Source organism: Camelina sativa, chromosome 11, assembly GCF_000633955.1.
Source record: "Camelina sativa cultivar DH55 chromosome 11, Cs, whole genome shotgun sequence".
Taxonomy (NCBI): Eukaryota; Viridiplantae; Streptophyta; class Magnoliopsida; order Brassicales; family Brassicaceae; genus Camelina; species Camelina sativa.
The window spans coordinates 40,898,709-40,918,118 of NC_025695.1; the positions used below are offsets into that span (position 1 = coordinate 40,898,709).

Here is a 19,410-nt window from a genome sequence, read left to right on the forward strand (position 1 = left end):
CAAAATTCTCGGAGCAGGTCGGGAATGATGGAGGAGAACACAGCCAGAGTTTGTTCACCGGAGAAGATCGCCAGAGGAGTTTGGAATTTGGCGGTGGTGTTGATTTCACAAGATGAGGAAGAGGAAGAGGCTGGTTTCATACGTTGTCGTCGAGGGAGTTTGTGTTTGTCAAAAGGTGGAGAATTGTTAGATTGGGTTTGACAAAACACAACATTAGGCCTTTATTGGGCCAGACGAATATTAACTTGGCAAAGGAGAACAAGAAGTCCATATACACTCTCTTATATATTTACAAGGGAAGAATAGATAGTGGAGGTGGGTGAGAAAAGAGAAACAAAAGAGACTTCTAGAGGAAGAGAGAAACGTGAGAGTTTCAAGAGAGAGCTTTCCTTCTTTGTTGTCTTTGATTCTTGTATCTTCTTCCGTGTGTGCCAAAGTCTGTAAACCAAGAACAACATCACAAGTTAGTGGTGTGGTGTGTAACCTCTTTCATATAGTGGAGTTTGGGAGCAAGAGTTCTCCCCCGAGACGTAGCGGTTGAGGCCGTGAACTCAGTGATTAAATTTTCTGTGTGTTGTTTCTTTTACAAGCAACCATATTTTTACTCTTTTGTCAACATAATATTTCTCTTTCCCATCATATCTTCAACATCTTTAAAAGTTTATAAAAGACCCATTATGACTTAGCTTGTAACTCGGTTTTGATATCAGCTTTTGTTTCTATGTGGTTCAACTTTTCCAACACTCAAGAGAAATTGCCTAAAAAGTTGTAAGTTGTAACGTGACCAAAGAGTCAATAAATGGCACCTGCCGTACACGCGGGATTCTAAATACTACATTTCCGCATGATTTGGTTATACCACTGAAATTATATTTTAAACCAACTTACGAAAAATACTCAAAACAAACTAAATAGAGATTTACTACGTCACTCGTCTTTGTGGTCGTTGGCAATGCTATTGATATGGAAATATATAAAATGCTTGGGCGTCATATACTAAAAGTGTATGTAATACGCTAATTTCTTTTTAAATAGATATATCACTGAACTCATCAAGAAGCTTAATTCGATATCTTAATTTTTCCCTCCTCTCTTTCAAAATTTCTGAAGCTTTTAGTTTTATCGAGCCATGGCCGCGAAGGTGCACCCCTTTCATATTCATATTATTATTTAACTATGGTTATGTCAAGTGAAGTGAAAATATACAGTTAATTAGCCATAATCTCTGCTTTGAAATGACAGGAACAATTGAGTATTTACGAGGAAAGAATCAGGAAGAAAGTGTTTGAGACCGTTTCTCAACTTACCGGTATCTTTGTAAATTAAATTATATTACTTGATTTGTAGTACGGTATCGTTGGGGAAATATGTACATATTTATTCATGTATTTTACTAATTTAATATAGGTGTTACTTCGATGACAATGGATGACAAAGCCGGGAAACTAACGGTAGTTGGAAAAATTGACGTACCGGTTATGGTGATGAAGCTGAAAAAGATATGTAACGCAGACATTGTTTCGGTAGATGATGTTAAACCGCCTGAGGAAAAGCCTGAACCTAAACTACCGAATGAAATTATTTCATATCCGGTTCTGATAACTCCCCGTACCCATACAATCCTGCTTATGGCTATGCAGATCCTTACTATCAACCAAATACTTGTGTGATTATATGATTTTTCTAGAGTTATTTCAGTAATGTTAATATATATATGTGACCACATACATTGATACATATAGCTAATTTTGATGGAAGAGTGTATTTTATATATGAGAAAACAATATTAAGTTATGTTACCACGTACCAATTTTTTTTCTATGAAAAGTTAAATGGATTGATAATCAAAAGAAAAAGTATGTATAAGGGATTTTGGAGAATTTTGATAATCTAGAGAGCTCACCATGTTCCTAACACGTACCGTTACAAAATTACAATCCTGCATATGCAAATTTTAATGTTAAAATTATTTCTCAGAAGAGGTCATTTGAAAGAAAATAGCTAGAAAAAAAAATAATAACAGCATGACAAAGTTGATCTTAAATTGTTAACTTTTTTTTTGTTTCTTCTTAAGTGTTAACTTTACTTATAAATCATTAGACTTTATTTCCCTGCGGTTTCATTCATGTAGACTTTTCTCATATGCTGANTTTTTTTTTTTTTTTTTTTTTTTTTTTTTTGTTGGACAAAGATGCTGATATGTTCTAAATAACTAATCACTATGTTGTGAGTTGAATCAATTTATTTAATTTGGATACTAAATCGATAAATATATACATACACTTAGTTAAGTCGCTCTCAATTCCGTAGGGAGCGCCAAGATGCAAGATCGGTCACGCAATAGTACATTATACATTTGATTGTCCAAAAGAGAAACAATACTGAAAAATAAGCGACGAGTGAGAAAATAATGAAAACTAGATGGAGAGAGTCAAAATTCAAAAGTCTTCTTTAACAAAACAAAACAAAAAAACTTTTTAGAAATGTCGACTTGTGGGGATCCACATGATCGGATGAGGCTTACGAGGATATTTCGGTTCTTGACTCTATGATGATGGCAACTTCGTCAAGTCTTCTTCTTCTTACCGTTTTACTAGTATGATGATGAGTCGCTTAGAAATATTTGAAGAACTATCATTTTGGATTTATAAATTGAGTTTATTTTATTTTATTTAAAATTTCTAAATTCTAGCTTTTTTTTTTTTGTGCAACTAAATGATCCATTGGTTTAATTAGTGGGCTAGGCCCATTACAAAAGAAGACAAAACGTATTTTGCCAACAAATCAGCTTTGATATTGTTTGATCGAGATGTAAAACGAAAAAAAACATTAGTAAAAGATAGAAAAAATTTCAGGATATCGCAGAGAATCCCGTGGAGCTCTTTTGGATGGATCTCCGAGTTGATAGCTTTGACCAGATTCATCGAGTCGGAAGCAATAGTTAAATGGGTTATCCCCAAGGTTGAGGCCGAAAGTAAAGCTTTCAGGACTGCCATGCCTTCTGCTACAAGTGGTGATTGGACATTTATTGCTGGTTCAGATCCTTGATCAACGATGTCTCCACGATGGTTAGTGAAAATCCATCCCATAACCACTTGTTTGTTTGTGTTCCACACCGCATCCATGTTACATCTTATGATGGTTTCATCTATGGGGATCACATCTAATGGCGATTGTGCCTTCGGTGGAGGGTTTGTTATGGTCTGGTTCTGTGTCCACTCTTTCGCCCTTACAGTAGCTTGTGTAATAACCTCTAAAGGTTTTAAGTGTTTGTCTTCGAAAATCCTCTTGTTCTGATTATGCCATGTGTCCCAAAAAATCCATGGAGTGAGACTGCCTTCACCAAGTCCCACCGGAGGTAGACACTTTAGAAATTTGGATGCATCGAAGCCCTGTTGGAAGATAGAGAGCCGATCTATATCCAGGGAGCCCTCACACGGCATAAGATCCCAGATATGTCTTGCGAATCGACACGTGAAGAACATGTGCAGAGTCGTTTCATCCTTCCCACAGTGGATACACTTTGCTTCTATGTTGATCTGGCGATGTTTAAGGTTCTCTCCCACTGGTAGCGCATCTTGTAGGGCTTTCCATAGGAGGATTTTTATCTTGGGGTTGCACTTTATTCTCCAGAGTTTTGCTTTCCAGTCGTAGCTGTTGGGGTTCCAGAGTTCCGGGTTGCACTTAGCTTCCTCGTGTAAGGCCTCATAGTATCCAGACTTAGCAGTGTAGATTCCAGAACTCGTTCGAAGCCAAGCTCATTTGTCTTTGCCTCCGAGTTTGCTTGGTTTCAGAGTGGTCACCTTCTGTTCGTATCCCGAGATAGTTGCAGCGATCTTCTCTAGGTTCCAGTCTTGCGAGTCTTCTTGTAGCAGGTCTGCTACTTTTTGCAGTTGAGATTGTTCCTTCACTGGTCCCATGGGAGTTTCTGGTTTTTCCAGTGATAGCCAAGGATCCTTCCATAGAAGAGTTGTTTGGCCATCACCAATCAGTCTGCCAATATGAGCTTTAGGGAGGTCTCTTCCTACGCAAATGCTTCTCCATCCATGAGATGTGTTGTTTGGCACTGTGCTATCCAGGAAAGGAGAGTTTGGACAATATTTTCCAAACATAACTTTAGCGAGTAGGCATGCTGGGTTGGAGAGGAGTCGCCAGCCCACTTTCGCTAGCAAGGCATCATTGAACTTTTGTATGTCTCTGAATCCTAATCCACCCTCATTTACAGATTTTGTCATTTTCTTCCATGAGATCCATGATATCTTCCTTTTGTTTGCAGGTCCATCCCACCAGAATCGTGTGAGAGCAGCTTGGATCCTCTTGCATAGGGAGATAGGTAATTTGAAGCATGTCATAGTATAGGAGGGCATAACTGTCAGTACTGATTTGAGGAGAGTGAGTTTGCCTGCAGTGGAGAGAAACTTGGTAGACCAGTTCAGGACTCTCTGTTTGATTCTGTCGATGATTGACGTGAACATGTCCTTTTTTTTTCGGCCAAAGAGTTCCGGTAAGCCAAGGTATTTGCCTTGTCCTCCTTCGTGGTTTATTTTAAGTTCTTTTTCACCCTGTTCTTCTCAGCCTTTGTTGTCCTTTTGGAAAAAGTAATTGGAGACTTTTGAAAATTGATTTTCTGACCCGATGCCTCTTCATACCTTTGCAGGATGGATAGAAGGGCTTGGCAGCTTTGTTTATCTGATCGGCAAAAGAACATGGTGTCATCCGCAAAGAAGAGGTGGTTAACACGGGGGCAAAACTTTGCCAGTTTGATGCCTTCTAGAGTTCCTTCATTCTAAGCTTTAGAGCATAACCCGGACAAGACTTCACTACACAGGATGAACATGTATGGGGACAGAGGGTTGCCTTGTCGTATTCCATGCTCAGGTGTTAATAGTCCTTTTGCAGTTCCATTGATGAGGTCGGAATAGGATACAGTGGTGATGCATTGCATGATCCACTGTACCCACTTTTGGTGGAAACCCATCCTCACCATGACTTGTTCTATGAAGTCCCACTCTAGCCTGTCATATGCTTTACTCATGTCTGTTTTAACAGCCATGTAGCAGCGCTTTTTTGCTTCCGATGTTTTCAGGTAGTGGAGAGCTTCATGGGTTATGAGGACATTATCACTGATGGCTCATTGGGGAACGAAAGCTGATTGCTTTTCAGATATCACACTCTGTAAAAGCGGTTGGAGTCGCTTGGTAAAGATATTTGCAATGATTTTATAGTACACTGAACACAGGGCGATTGGTCTATAGTCCACAACTTTTTTGGGCTTGTTATCTTCGGTATCAGTCTGACATGTGTGTGGTTGATCTTGTCAGGTAGCATCCCGGTGGAGAAGAAAGTTGTGATCTCTTGCACTATCATCTCTCCCACTTTGTGCCAGTTTGATTGGAAAAAGCTCGCAGAGAAGCCATCCGGTCCCGGGGCCTTGTCTGCATGGATTGCGAGACATGCTTCCTTTATTTCTTTTGGAGAGGGTTCGAGAATCAACTTTTTATTCATCTCTGGAATAATGGATGGGGTTATAACATCTTTTACAACTTGGCTTCTGTTTCCCAGATCAAATTGGAAGAGATTGTTGTAGTAGTCAGATATAAGTTTCACTATCCCTTCTTCTTCATAAATAGGGTTCCCTCTTCTTCTTCCAAGACAGCTATATTGTTAATTGCTTTTCTCCCTTTTGTTGCAGCTTGGAAGTAGCAAGTGTTTTTGTCTCCCAGCGCAAGCCACAGTTTTCGACTTCTTTGTCTTCGAAACTCCTCCTCCGCCTGATAGGCCAGCATAAGTTCGTGGTTTATTTTTGAGATTTATTCGGAGTTCAGGCAGTCGCTATTCATAGCCTCTTCGAGGTTTGTTCGGAGCTCCTCAATTTTCTTTTGGCTATTAATTTGTTGTTCCTTATTCCATTGAATGATAACTCTTCTGCATATGCATATTCTTTTGTCAACAGAATCTTCAGAATCAAGGTTCCATGCAATCTCGACCAACTTTTTAACTTCTTCATTTTCTCGTAGTCTCCGATCGAATCTGAAGAGCCCTCTGTGTTTTTTCTTTTCAGGATCAAAGGAGACTACGATTGGTCTGTGGTCAGATCCCTCGAATCGGAGGTATTCACTTCGGTCTGAGGGGTACGATTCTGCCCATGCGCTATTGGCCATAGCTCAATCAAGTCAGCATTTGACCAGGTGAGAATGCCTTCTTCCTCTCCACGATAAGAAATTTCTGGTGTAGTTTAGATCATATAGATCATAGACTAACATGAGTGTTCTTAGGTCCACAAAAGATCCCTCAGCCCTAGGAGGTCCTCCTCTTTTTCTGAGTTGTTAATGATGTCATTAAAATCTCCAGTTAGAACCCACGGATCACTTCTCCCTTCGCCAAAGGTACGTACTTGATCCCATAGTTGAATTCTATTTGCTCTGATGGGCTCACCGTATAGGAAAGTGACATAGAAAATTCTGCCTTTTGCTTTGACTCTGATATCTATGTAGTTCTTGCAGGACGCCAATATTTCCACATCAGTAGAATCTTTCCAAAATAGTGCAAGACCACCTGCACCTAGTGAGCTTGGTGGTATAATCAGTTTCGACGGGTATGTCATCCATTGAAGCTTTTGGAGAACAAGGTCAGTGTTATTTTTTGTGTCCATGAGGAATAGAAAATCTGGAGATATCCTTTTACAAATATCTCTTAACCTGTGAACTGTTATGGGATTCTCCAGCCCACAACAGTTCCAGCTCACAATTCTTAAGGAGGAGGTTTTGGTGGATTCTGAAAATCCACCAGTTTCTTTCCTGCTGCAGGTATGAGCTTGATTTTCGGATCTCCCTGTCTTGCCGCTACATTGCTTGTGCTGCCATGAGGGTCTCTACTACCAGATGGACCTGCTTGTTGATTTAGTCTTGGAGACTCGCCTCTATTTGTGAGGGGCTTTTTCCACATTTGATCTTCTTCTGGGTGAGCCTAAGGTTGTATAGATGTTTCTTTTTTGTGATTTCACTCCTGAGATCCTCAGTGGACTTTTGTTTACCGTCTTCTTTTGTGCAGGTCTGCCTTTTCGTTTCTTTCCGGTTGTATCTGAGGGAGCAGTTTGTTCTGGTGTCTCAGTGGGGGTTACTTGAGTGAGTGTCAGTTCCCCCTCCGGTTGGACATCCTCTCGTTGACTGTAACTGGCTACGTTTTCAGTCGCGGCTGCTATGATCTTCGCCGCCGTTTCAGCCATTAAGTCATTCTCTTCTCCTTGGATTACCCTTCTCCTTCTAGCTCCACTCTCAGTAGGGTCCGCACAAGAAACATATTGAACTGTCACTTCTCGTAGCTCTCCCATAGTCTCCTCGAGAGTGGGGACTGTCATAGTCCTCTGTTGGTGCTCTAGGAGGGTGGTGGGGAGAGTTTCCACATTTCTCTCCAGCGAAGGGCGTCGAGTTCTTGAAGTGGTCTTTTCCCTCCACTGTAGATATGATGAAGTATTCTCCATGTGGTTCCAGCCTCTGTAGTAGGATTCACCTCTTTGGTCTTTGGAGGATAGATTTCGTGAGTGTGTAAACTGTCTGCCGACTGTTCTTCTCGGGTTTGGAGTGACTTCTCTGCCTCCTCTTGAGTTTAATCGTCTCATGTAGCCAGAGTCTCGGCTAGGATGTGAGCTTTTAGGAGGTGAGTTGTTTCCATAAGAAAACCTCGCTCTTTTGTTGTGTTGGGTTCCGGATTCAGATCTATCTTGAGACTGCCTCTGGCTAATATGTTTTCCGGCACTGTTTTCTGCAGAAGATACTCTTGTAGGATTATGATCAGGCTTTTCGCTAGTGGTCAGTAGGCCAGGACAATTCTTTCTCTCATGTGTCAATCAGAGACAGTGGTTGCAGTGGTTTTTCAATTGTTTGTACTCCAGAGATACTAGGATGTCGCTTCCATCAGGGAATTTCACTACAGTCTCCTTCAATATTGGTCTGAGTCCGTCGAGTAGAACTTTAACCTTTGCTTGGGAAAGCGTGATTTCGAGCTCTAGGATTTCTCCTATTTCTTCCGCAATGCTTGAGATCATTTCTGGTTTCCAATAGTGTTTGGGGAGCCATTGAACGTCGATCCAGAAAGGTATTTTTGATGGAAAGGAGGCGGAGATGACTGGTTCCCATCGTTGGAGGATGGCCATCCATTGGTCAAAGTGATAAGGTATATTATCGAGCACTTTTTGTAGGTCTTCTTCATAGTCAAATCTAAACTGGAAACAGCCATTTCCCAGATCTGACCCTACAGCTTTTCCTTTCAGGTTCCACTTGTTGGAGATGAAGGGGATGAAAGACCAGAGTCTCTGAGTTGAGGGGTTTGTGAGGCGTCCCATGAGTGTTAGCTAGTTTTCTTGGATCAGGTCTGAGTTGTCCATCTCCAGGGCTCTTATCCGCTTACGTGGGGGTGGGGCAAAATCATCCTCTTTGCCTTTACCTTTCATTCTAGTGTTAAGTCGCGAATGGATGTGGAAATAGGGTTCTTCACACTAGGTGAGAGAGTTCAAATCCTCCAGGACAGAGAGTTCCAAGATATTTCCAGAGAGTTCTTCACACAGAGTGAGAGTGTTCAAAGCAGGCCACCAAACAAGCAGAATAATGCGGTGATAGCTAAGATAACACAGTTTCAAAGGAGAAACTCTTGATTGTGTTAACCTAGTTCCAACACTGTTATATATGATTGAGAGGTAGGAAAGTGAGTTTACCAGTAGTGGGGAACGCACAGCTCATCTGATGGTGATGGTGAGGCGTCGGGTGTGGAGCCGCTAAACATACTAGTCGTCGGAATCATACACAAAACTCACCGGAATTGACGTTTGGTGCTATGGACCAGCATGTATTACCGCTTTTAGTAAATTAGAGTAGGTGAGATCCAGTTAAAAGAGTCTCTCATGCTACTTTTACAATTTCTCGAAGATGGTGCATGGGAGAGTTTTTCTTATATATTTGTCTACCCACTTAGCACGGTTCTAAATTCTAGCCTAAGAGCATGTATAAGCGAAGAGAACTTGTATGAATCTCTCAAATATATTATTTTAATTAGTTTTGTGTAATATTTTTATTTAAAATTTAAATTCTAAATAAAATCCACAACCAATTATAATAAGACATGTGTAAAGTGAGTCTCTCACAAAGTTTCTTAAAAAATTTCAAATACGAGATTTACTTAATTCTCTTTCTTATTTTTATAATATTATTTTTTTTTTTAGATGAGAGATTCATTGAAAGACTTCTACTGTACATAAGTTACGTAGTTCCAACTTTTCACGTCTTATTTGGATTTCTGAACCATTTCAGATTAATGAATGACATTGACCAAAAAAAATATAAATATTAGCTAAAAGCCTAAAATATAATGCTATTTATTTTAATATTTTTAAAAATGCTAGCCTGAAATTAGCAGCAAGAGAACTCATCCGTGCGCAACTTCTTGTAAACTGTAATGTATGTGAACCGGTGGAAAAAAAATGCTGAACTGAGGAAACACTACTCTTCTAAAAGCGCAAATGGCCTCTTTCGATAATTAAAATATAGGAAGAAAAACTAAATTGACCCAAATTAAGAGTTTAATTACTAAACTAACTTATAAAATGTGAGGATTAGATGAATTATTTTTTTTGTCTAAAATACATTTTTTGCTTTATTAGGAAAAAAATAAATTCAAATTTACCCTCCTAGAATTTTTTTAAGAAAATCTAAATATATTCAAAATTCGGTTGGACTAGTTGTGACAGATTTATTTGTGTATGACAGATTTATTTTGGCACAACCGATTTATTTTTGTATGACTGATTTTTTTATGACGGAATTATTTTGGATGACAGATTTTTTAGCTACACTTATGACAGATTTATAATTGATGACATAATTATTTTTCATGAAAGACTTATTTATAAAGACATCACAGATTTTCACAATATATGACAAATTTGTAAAATGTCTGGCAAATTTATTTTCCACAGTTATTTCAGATTTATTTTCTTGATTAAAAGTCTGTCGTAACATGACAGATTTTTTACAGAAAAATAATTACTAGGTTGACCTCTAGTGATAACAGATTTGTTTTAAGTTACGACAGATTTTTTAGTTGAACCAAAAATCTGTCGTTTGATAACAGATTTATAACATTTTTAAAAAAATGCTAAAATGACCTATGTGAATACCATATGTTTTTTTTACGCTATGACAGTTTTTTTTGTTTGCTTCCAACAATCTGGTGTTTGATAACAGATTTATTAGATGTAAAATGTAAATATAGTGACAACAGATTTGTTTTAAGTTATATTTTTTCAGTCATATTTTTATTAATTATATTTTTATAAATCATACTATGAATCATATTTTTAAACTCACATATTTAAAACATATTTTATACATTTTAATTTTCCCAAATCACATTTTAATACTTCTTATATACATTATTTTTTAGTTATAATTTCATACATTATATTTTAAATAAAACTTATTTAAACTATATATCTTAAACTTCATATTTTGTAAATTTTTTGAATATTATTTTTATACATTATATTTTAAATTAAAATATTAAATGCTATATTGTATTTTCGTTTTTGAATAATATTTTTGAATAATATTTTTGAATAATATTTATATAAACAATTTTTTGAATATTATACATTATATTTTAAATCATACTTTATTTTTAAAAATTATATTAAAAAAATAAACATCATATTTTTTAATCATTTTATATTTTTTCATTAATCATATTTTTAAATCAAAATATTAAATGTTATATTGTATTTTCGTTTATAAAAAACAAGTTTTTTGTGTTTTTAGTCTATTTTTAATTATTTTATATTTTTTATTAATCATATTTTTAAATCAAAATATTAAATGCTATATTGTATTTTCGTTTTCTAAAAAAAAAATTAAAAAAATATGGTTTTTAGTCTTTTTATCTAAAAATTGTGTCATTCTAGTTATTGGATAGGATGAAGTGTTAATCTAGCAATTAATTACCAAATTTGTGTCAAACTAGTATATTTTTACTAAAATATATCAATTGTCATTGAACAACATGATTACAAGCTTCTTTATGTTTTAGATCTTTCATGTGCATTAACTCGTACATCTTCTTGGATTAGTACTAACAGTTCAAATTCTCCTCCCATACACATAACAAATCTCAGGGAAGCAATAATTTTTGTTTATCAAAGAACTGAAATGTATCTAGTTTGACATAAATATCAGCAATAATAACTAGATTAACACTTAAATCTTAAAAGGAAATTCAATTCTCACATCATCTCAGCAAGAATTAATTTTGTTTCTAATTTAGCAAATCATCTCCAAAATTCTAAAAATAGCACTATGCTTTGAAATTAAACATTAAAAAATTAAACTCTAATTTTCTAAATATTAAATAAACTCTCCCCCTCAAAACTATATTCTAAATGTAAAAATAGATAACCAAAACCTACAATAAAAATTATTTAAAATTATATATCAATGGACAATATTGTAGTCAATAAATGTCAGGAAAATTGAAGATTACGTCGAATTGAGCATATGTATTTCCATATTATTATTAAAAAGGTTAACATTTCTGTAAAATTACCTTATTGTTAAATAGGTAAAAAAATTATCGAATATGTAAAAGATCTTGTTCATCAAATTATAAGTTATTGGGGCTAACATCTTCGATATTTCAACCAACCACTCCTCTCTCTTCTCGACCCATGGCCGCGAAGGTACACCTCTGACCTCTTTATCTCTTTTTATCTCTATTAAAATAACTATGCGTTGATTAATCATTATATATAGTACTATTTAACAATTGCTACATTAAGTCGATTAATTGAAAATATGCAAGTAGCCATACGTACTAATCTCTTGTTTGATATTACAGAAAGCCGTGTTGCAGTTGAGTATTAATCCCGAGGAGAAACTCAGGATTAAAGTGTTTACGACCGTTTCTAAAGTTAGAGGTATCTTTGTAAATGACTTTTTTCTAAATTTGTAGTATGATATAGTTGGAGAAATACATATTATTATTCATGTATTATTATTGTTATTTATTTAAAATATAGGTGTTACTTCGATAACAATAGATCATAAAACCGGGAAACTGACGATACTTGGAGATGTTGTGTACCGACTATCGTGATGAAGCTATGAAAAATATGTAACACAGAGATCGTTTCGGTTCAAGGTGTTAAACCACCAGAGAAAAAGCCTGAACCTAAACCGGTTGAATTGATTTCGATGAATCCCCGTACACATACGATCCTCCTGCCTATGCCTATGCAAATTCTTACCATCAATCAGATCCGTGTATGGTTATGTGAGTTATTTTTAATAATGGTAATATATATGAACACATAATTAGTTAATTTTGAAGGAAGAGTGTAATTTGTGAATGATAAAGTAATGTTAAGTTGTTAATTCATCCCATTGCAATCATGCCTATGCATTTTTATTATGCATAAACTTCTCTGAAGAGGTTATGTGAAAGAAAACTAAAATCATCTAGTAATTATTGTTTCCCTGCGGTCTCATTCACGTACGTACGTAGACTATAACATCTCTCGATATACACTGAATTAGGAACGTGACTCTCCTCATCTAGTCTGCTGGATCATCCGCAAGCTTGTTATTATTAATAGATTTGTGGTAAATGGTAATAGTAGTAAGACTCTCGAACACGGTTCTTCAAAACCATTGCATGAAATGTTTTGTGTTCCTTGTTTTTCATACTCAGTGTTACCAAAACAATTCTCGTCAAATTAATTTGCTTGTCATATTAAAAACGCATCTACCAAATCTATATTAAATAGTATTAACTTTTTTTTAAACAAAACATGACTAGGAAAAAAATGAAAAATCTTCAAAAAATTGGGAGAAAACCAACATTGTTTTAAATGATAGTTTTTTTTAATATGACGTTACTTCATAAATAATTATTTTACTTAATCTAAGTTCTTATTTTATTGAACTGAATTTTTATAAAGTTCTAATAGTTTTTCATGTTCATTTACATCTTCTTGGACCAGGGCATACAGTTCAAATGCTCATCCCAAATAGGCAACATTCGATCTCAGGGAAGCAAATAAGTCACCAGACCAAACACCACTTCGTGACACGATTCTAATTCAAACCAGACGTAAATATCAAAACAGATGTTGGCACCTAATGTTGATTCTAATTGATGTACCTCCGCAAGTCCCAAGAGACAAAAAAAAAAGTTTTAAAAAAATCAACATTAATATCATTAAAGACATTACCATCATTAGTCTTCTTTCCACATCTCTACCCAATTCTCCTTAGCCTCTTTGAGTCCGAAAACAGAGTTAGTCTTGGTCGGGTCCAGGTTTGTAGACAAGCTTCCGTACGCAATCCCAAGAGCCGATGAACCAAAGGTCACGAGTGTGGTCAAGAATGGAACCCACAAAGGCACGTCCCAGACGTGTCTATCTTTCACAACCTCGAGTATTTTCAAGATTGCCACTCCCAGGCCCAGTGGTGTTCCCACAGACACCACAATCCTCCCCATCATCCTCTCGAACACTTCTTGAGGTATCGGCGGGTCGTCGTCTTCCGGGTCCGGGTCTGGTCGGCCGGGTTTTTCAGAGCTTTTAGTAGATTGAAACCCTTTGGGTCCAGCCTGGAGCTTGGATTTCCATCTTGGTCTGTCGTTAGATATTAGGGTTTTTGGATTCTGAGGTTTAGTGTTTAGAGTTGTTCTTGAGAGAGATGATAATGGTAGTAAATTGTGTGAGCACAAGAGAGCTCTCATTTTTTTTTTTCTTTCTTCTACAGATATTCTTTATTTATCTTATCTACACATATCATATGGTTTAGTCTTGGTGGCATATGTATCTTTTGTTTTTATCTTTGGGATATGTTCATAACCACACATTTTCATACTATTTTATCCTTCTTTATTTCTTTTTCTTCTTTTCATGAATATAATACCGCATGTTCTGATTTTTTTTAAGAACATGGAATGAGTCGTCATAACATTATAAATTCATTTTTCTTCAATTTATAGCTTTTCATATGATTTCCTTGACACCTGCAACCAACGGAAACAAAAAGCAAAGAGGGGAAATTAACTTCTAGTGCAAGAAAAACACTGTAAAGCAGTTATCTTGAGGGTCACGTTACGTACCCTACCAGGTGACAAATAGTAATAACGCTCATTACTGTGCGGAGAGAGCACGGGAGGAGGTTGTGACGGTGGAGAAGCGTGTAGTGCTGGCCGGAGAATCGGAGACTGACGGTAAGGTGAATTTATTGGTGACCGGAGCAGCTTAGAGATCATGATGCTCGGAGACAGAGGACTTGAGCGATAGGGAGAGACCGGAGATGCCAGCTCCGAAGCCCAAGTGGCATTTTCCGGCGAATTTCCCGATATTGGCATGTTTATTGTTATCCTATAGATGGAGAAAGATTCAAAGTCCAGTGAAAATGACTGTAAATTGTAGTCTATTTTTTGTTAATAAATGGTAATCATACCTCTTATGAAGTTCGATGTATTGGTCTGTCTCATCATATATTTCTTCCTTCAAGATTCATAAAATGGTTATTTCAGAAACATTCACAAATACAATATGTTAGTACTTCGTATACTAATACTCATAATGATATGATAATAACATCGATTACCTGTATTAGTTCCTCCATAACATCTTCCAGAGTTATAATCCCAATGACTTCTTCATTACCATCAGCAATATTGTCAATGTATTGGACTGGACTTTGACAATTAGTTTCGCTGGAGTTCATCACAGGAACAACGTTGGCATCTTTATTAGGCGTTCCTGAAACAATACAAAAGAAGACACATGCATTCTCGTCTCAGTACGTTTATATGATTTTGGATTTTATATATCTCTCTTTATATATACAAGTCTCTTCACCATTGATGCTCTTGTCATGGACAGGAGTGTTAGTATTAGTATAGTTCTTGGTCCCAACAACAGCAGCCATGTGGCTTCGACCCGTTTGGAAGATGTTGAGGATGTCGTATAAAGGTAGATTCGAATTGACCCTGCTTGCAGATTTTGAAGAAAAATAAGCTTTGATCTATCTAGCTTCATAAACAGTTTAGTTAGAGGGTATACCTGGGCATTCTTCTGATAGGGAGATCTCTGATCTGTGTCTCGTCTTCAGGACGGACTTTGATCAAGTTCTTGACCTATTCAAACAAAAAAAAAACCATTTCAAAAATCATGCAAGTGTTTCTCAAGATTACTACGTGTAATATATTTGTTGCACACTCACCAGAATATATCCGATGATAACACTACTATTCACAGAGTAAATTGGGATTCGGCTATGGCCTTCACTTGCTATTAATCCCATTGTCTTTCTATGAAGCCCAAAGAGAAAGGATAAGAATAAAGAACTATGTGGATATATCTATTTCCAAAACGTATAATTCCAAGAGAAGAACATACTCATCTAGCCTAGAATTTATGTCGAGTGAGAATATCTCAGAGACCGGTGTCATTGCGTCTTTAGCACTCTTCTGAGACATGTCCAGAGCTCCTGATATGATTGTTGTTTCATCGTGAGTCAGTTCCCCACCTTTTCCAGCCTAATTATCAGAAAAAGGAACGCACAGAAAGTAGAAAAAAAAAAAGACATGGATTCACCTTACATATTGGCAGAACAATTTTAAAAGCATCTCAAGTTCTTGAAACAAACCTCGTTTCCGTGCATATAGACAAGTGATTTGAGCTCTGCTCGTCCTAAAAGTGTAGAATGTCTTTTTCCAAGCAGCAAATCGAGTAGCTGAAGCATTGAAAGAAGACAAATTTGAAGATTTCTTTTACCTTACAAATGAGTTCTGCTTAATTATTAAACTCAACTGATTCCACTAAAAGTCTACAAGTTCCATTGATGTTAAGATGATTGAAGTACCTTGCTGATTGGATAAGATAATGGAAAGAAGATTATGATAATCAACCGAACCAAAATCGATAGCTTTGCCCCGATGCTCAGTCCGTACCGAGAGCATACAGCTTGAGGTATAATCTACAACAGTTGAAAATGAATAGTAAGCTATTGTGCAAACGTTTAAAGATGAGATCAGCAGAGAAAAGCTAATTCAAATTCTGTTCACCTCGCCAAATGCAAGTATGAGAGTCACAGATATCAGGACAGCACCCCAAGCTGGAAGTAGGGAATCGACAAAGACCGGTAGAGCCTTTTAGAATTTATCATTAAAAAAACATAGTCAGTATATACAGACTCAGAACTTTTGAAAAAGGCAGAGTGTGCACAACACAAATAAGTTGTATCCACAGATATACACATAAGCTTATTACCTCCATAGCCAAAGCATTGCCTATGAGGAGAGTACACAAGAGAAGGTGCTGGTTTTTAACGAGTGGCAGAATCTTTTCTGACAATTTTGTTGCAAATTTTTTTAAATGGTGTTAGTATGAATAATGAAAAGTAATAAAGAATGAACAGGTTACCGGGTTAATGAAACTGACCAGCGTTTTTGCGCTCATGGGGTTCACCAGCTTTGATCATGACCTCGAGCTCGACAAGACTAAGGGACATGAGCCCAAGAGTCAATCCTGACATTAAACCTGCAAAAGCCACTAGAACAACACATACGAGTAGATACACCCAGAACATAGTTTCACAGCAAGGGACATCATTCGCTGCCATTTCTTAAGTAATTTAGAAGGTAAAGACTAAACACTATGACCGTTGAGACAGAGAGAGAATGAGTTTGAGAATCATAGGAACTTAAATAGTAGCAGCGGATGACATAGTGTACCAACTGCTGCACCAGTAGAACAGAATCCGAGAACTACCATCCAAAATTTTATACCAAAGATATAAATCTCATTCTGAAATCAGCTTTTAAATAAGGTGTTGAAAACAAAATCCCTTTTTGTCACAACCTATGCATTCACAATTAAATTTTTGTCATCGGCCTCTAAAACGCAATGTGAGGGGGAACAACATGCAACTACTGGCATTGTGATATCAGAGAGAGAGAGAGAGAGAGAGAGAGAGAGAGAGAGAGAGAGAGAGAAACTAGTGACGTCAGGAAACCTATTTTAAGTTTCTCTAGGATCTTCAAAAAAACACCAATACAAAGAAGTAAATTCCAAAGGAGCAGGTGATAAAAAACCTTGATGATACCAACAAGATAGCGAACGATTGACAAAAGAATAAGCAAAGGACGGTTCAAAGGACAACAACAATAATAAATATCTCTAAGAGGGGTCAAGATAAGAAATGACCTCCAAAAAGAAGCTTTAAAATAGTTTATATATAGAACAACAATACTAATGAGCTCTTTTTAAAAAGAATTGGCCAAAACCCCAGCAAGACACAAAACTGCTTACATAATTTTAGCTAAGCAAACATACTTGATTACTCTTATTATATACTTCAGTTTTCCTGCTAACAAATCCTCTATAAATGAATTGATCATTCCCCACTAGCAAATTATTTTTATTCATTTGACGAGAATTAGATTATGAAAACAAAAAAAAATTAGCAACGTTACCTATTATTAACACTAAAGTTTGCGCTGAGCGATTCATAGTAAAATCTCATATGACAATTCCTGAAACAAAAGATTGATTATAAAAGATCAAAAGGTTGATAAATTTGCGCCGATTTGGCATACCTTGGACGAACCCAGATCGAAGTAACACGAAATTAGATTGTGATGCAAAAACTTAAAAGACTCCTAAAATTTTGAATCACAATTCTGATTTGGCGTTCTTTGATCTTCCAGAAAAGCTTCTCCTTTCTCTTTTTTTTTTTTTTTTTCAGTTACCGGGCGACTCCTGACGTACGAACGAACAATCGTGTCGTTCGTCTCTAACACCAAGAAGAAACATGGCCTGGGCAAAATAATAACCCGAACCCGAACGGTCTGGGTTGGTTTCTAACCCGGGGCTTCTGGATATCGTGACTAGTTCGGGTTCGGGTTTCTTTTGACGTTACACTTCGATCGTTTTTGATGGATCAGTTTTGAAGAATCATGTATTACTAGGATTTAGGTCCATTTTTTTAATATTTTTTTTGTTAGTTTTATAAATCAATAACGCTGTGCATTCTAAAGAAATTAAATCGAATATTTCATTATAAATTCGAATATATCATTATAATTCGATTATCGGAAAATAGACGTAAATAAACAAGAAACGCTATTAATCAAAACTTAGTATATAATAGAATACGAAATCGATAAACTAAATGAGAATACTATGTAACATAAAATCTATATGATAATAGCAATCTGAATAAATACGATCGAGTTTAGGCTCATATATGATAATGATAATTAAATTTATATTCATATTGATCCAAATCCTTCACACAATATAACTTCATCGCGTGATATTTTAATTTTTAAATGTAAATATTCATTATATATTAAAATAACTCAAATGTAAAATAATCTATATTTGGATATACTTGTTTGGTTACAAAAATTCTAAAACAATTTTTAAAATATGTCCGTTTATAAAAATTCAAATCATCGTATGCTGAAAAAAAATCTAAAATTTTATTAATTTTATGTATTAAATAGTAATTCAAATAATTAAATATAAAATTAAATAAAAGTGAAAGAAGAATTATATTTTAATTTAACATATTGCTTTACATTAGGTACATAGATTTTAGGAAATTTGAAATTAATATTATCAAATAAGAAAATAATTTTTTTTTTTTGTTGTAAGAATTGTAAAGAATTTAGTTGGGATTTGTTTGGATACAAAGAAAAAAAAAGATAGCACAAAAATATACTCCAAAAATGTTAGAATAGATTAAAAATGTTCAAAAGCAAAATCCGATTCAAACCAAAATTTTATTGGAACCGAATCAAACCCGACACGAAACCTGAATGGACCAGTATCAATATGAGCGAATACCCCAAACCTGAACGGATGCCCTATTTTAAAACGGCACGGTGTTTTTATCTTTAATCACCACCGTCGTTATTATTATTATTTTTATTTTTATTTTTATTTTGTGGTGAACGATGAAAGAAAAAAAAACACACAAATTTCGATTTCGTTTCCAAAAGTTTCAAATCCAATCGTTTGAAAATTATCAATTAGAAAATTGTGTGAAACAAACAGTGAGAAGAAGATTGGAGAGAGAGAGAGGAGAAGAAATATGTCGAAGAAGAAACTTAGCGCGAACGCCATGGACGATGTTGATCGATTGTTCCAGTGTTTCAAGTGTGGAATCTCTCCGCCTGGTGAGCCTCTCCTATCATCACTCTCTCTCCCCATTAATGGGAACCATGTTTCTATGTTTGCCCATCGAGAGAAAGATCCATTGCCTATTATTAGTAAACTGAATTGAGAAGTTTGGTTAACGCATTGAATCTTAATGTTCTTCTCTACAGATGGACCTGTTGTTACTGATTTTTTTTTTTTTTTTTTTTTTT

At 35.9% G+C, this 19,410-nt stretch overlaps 3 protein-coding genes and 1 pseudogene across 6 annotated transcripts in view; 2 read left to right on the forward strand and 2 right to left on the reverse strand.

Annotated features, from left to right (window-relative positions):
- On the forward strand, positions 1,049 to 1,707 carry LOC104725788 (annotated as a pseudogene).
- On the reverse strand, positions 12,926 to 13,812 carry LOC104725790 (uncharacterized protein PAM68-like). The gene is made up of 2 exons (XM_010444520.2): positions 13,253 to 13,812; positions 12,926 to 13,115 (listed from the first exon to the last, which is right to left on the reverse strand). The coding sequence occupies exon 1, from the start codon at positions 13,762 to 13,764 to the stop codon at positions 13,258 to 13,260; it is 507 nt and encodes a 168-aa protein (XP_010442822.1). The 5' UTR covers positions 13,765 to 13,812; the 3' UTR covers positions 12,926 to 13,115; positions 13,253 to 13,257.
- LOC104725789 (DUF21 domain-containing protein At5g52790) lies at positions 13,877 to 17,886 on the reverse strand. 4 transcript variants are annotated; one of them, XM_010444517.2, is made up of 15 exons: positions 17,632 to 17,886; positions 17,509 to 17,568; positions 16,475 to 16,585; positions 16,304 to 16,380; positions 16,099 to 16,182; positions 15,897 to 16,010; positions 15,681 to 15,767; positions 15,431 to 15,570; positions 15,255 to 15,342; positions 15,095 to 15,168; positions 14,891 to 15,021; positions 14,637 to 14,791; positions 14,487 to 14,533; positions 14,140 to 14,404; positions 13,877 to 14,043 (listed from the first exon to the last, which is right to left on the reverse strand). In XM_010444517.2, exons 2-15 carry the CDS (start codon positions 17,543 to 17,545, stop codon positions 14,014 to 14,016), a joined length of 1,440 nt encoding a protein of 479 aa, XP_010442819.1. In that variant the 5' UTR covers positions 17,546 to 17,568; positions 17,632 to 17,886; the 3' UTR covers positions 13,877 to 14,013. The 4 variants fall into 4 exon arrangements, with proteins under 4 accessions (XP_010442819.1, XP_010442817.1, XP_010442818.1 ...); XM_010444515.2 differs by having other exon boundaries at positions 16,475 to 17,568; XM_010444516.2 differs by having other exon boundaries at positions 17,509 to 17,886.
- The window catches only part of LOC104725792 (DNA-directed primase/polymerase protein-like), a gene marked incomplete in the record, with an annotated part of 3,649 nt that continues 3,215 nt past the window's right edge, over positions 18,977 to 19,410 (forward strand). The window contains 1 exon segment of the mRNA XM_019233218.1: positions 18,977 to 19,213. Coding sequence (XP_019088763.1) covers positions 19,134 to 19,213 — 80 coding nt within the window.

What these genes read in the sequence shown, in the direction of transcription:
- LOC104725790 (XM_010444520.2), bottom strand. Translation starts at nt 13,764, where the DNA reads ATGAGAGCTCTCTTGTGCTCACACAATTTACTACCATTATCATCTCTC.
- LOC104725789 (XM_010444515.2), bottom strand. Translation starts at nt 16,655, where the DNA reads ATGGCAGCGAATGATGTCCCTTGCTGTGAAACTATGTTCTGGGTGTAT. An exon ending in CCATGAGCGCAAAAACGCTG is followed by an intron (nt 16,381 to 16,474) that starts GTCAGTTTCATT and finishes CAAAATTGTCAG; the next exon opens with AAAAGATTCTGCCACTCGTT. An exon ending in CCTATCAGAAGAATGCCCAG is followed by an intron (nt 15,022 to 15,094) that starts GTATACCCTCTA and finishes ATCTGCAAGCAG; the next exon opens with GGTCAATTCGAATCTACCTT.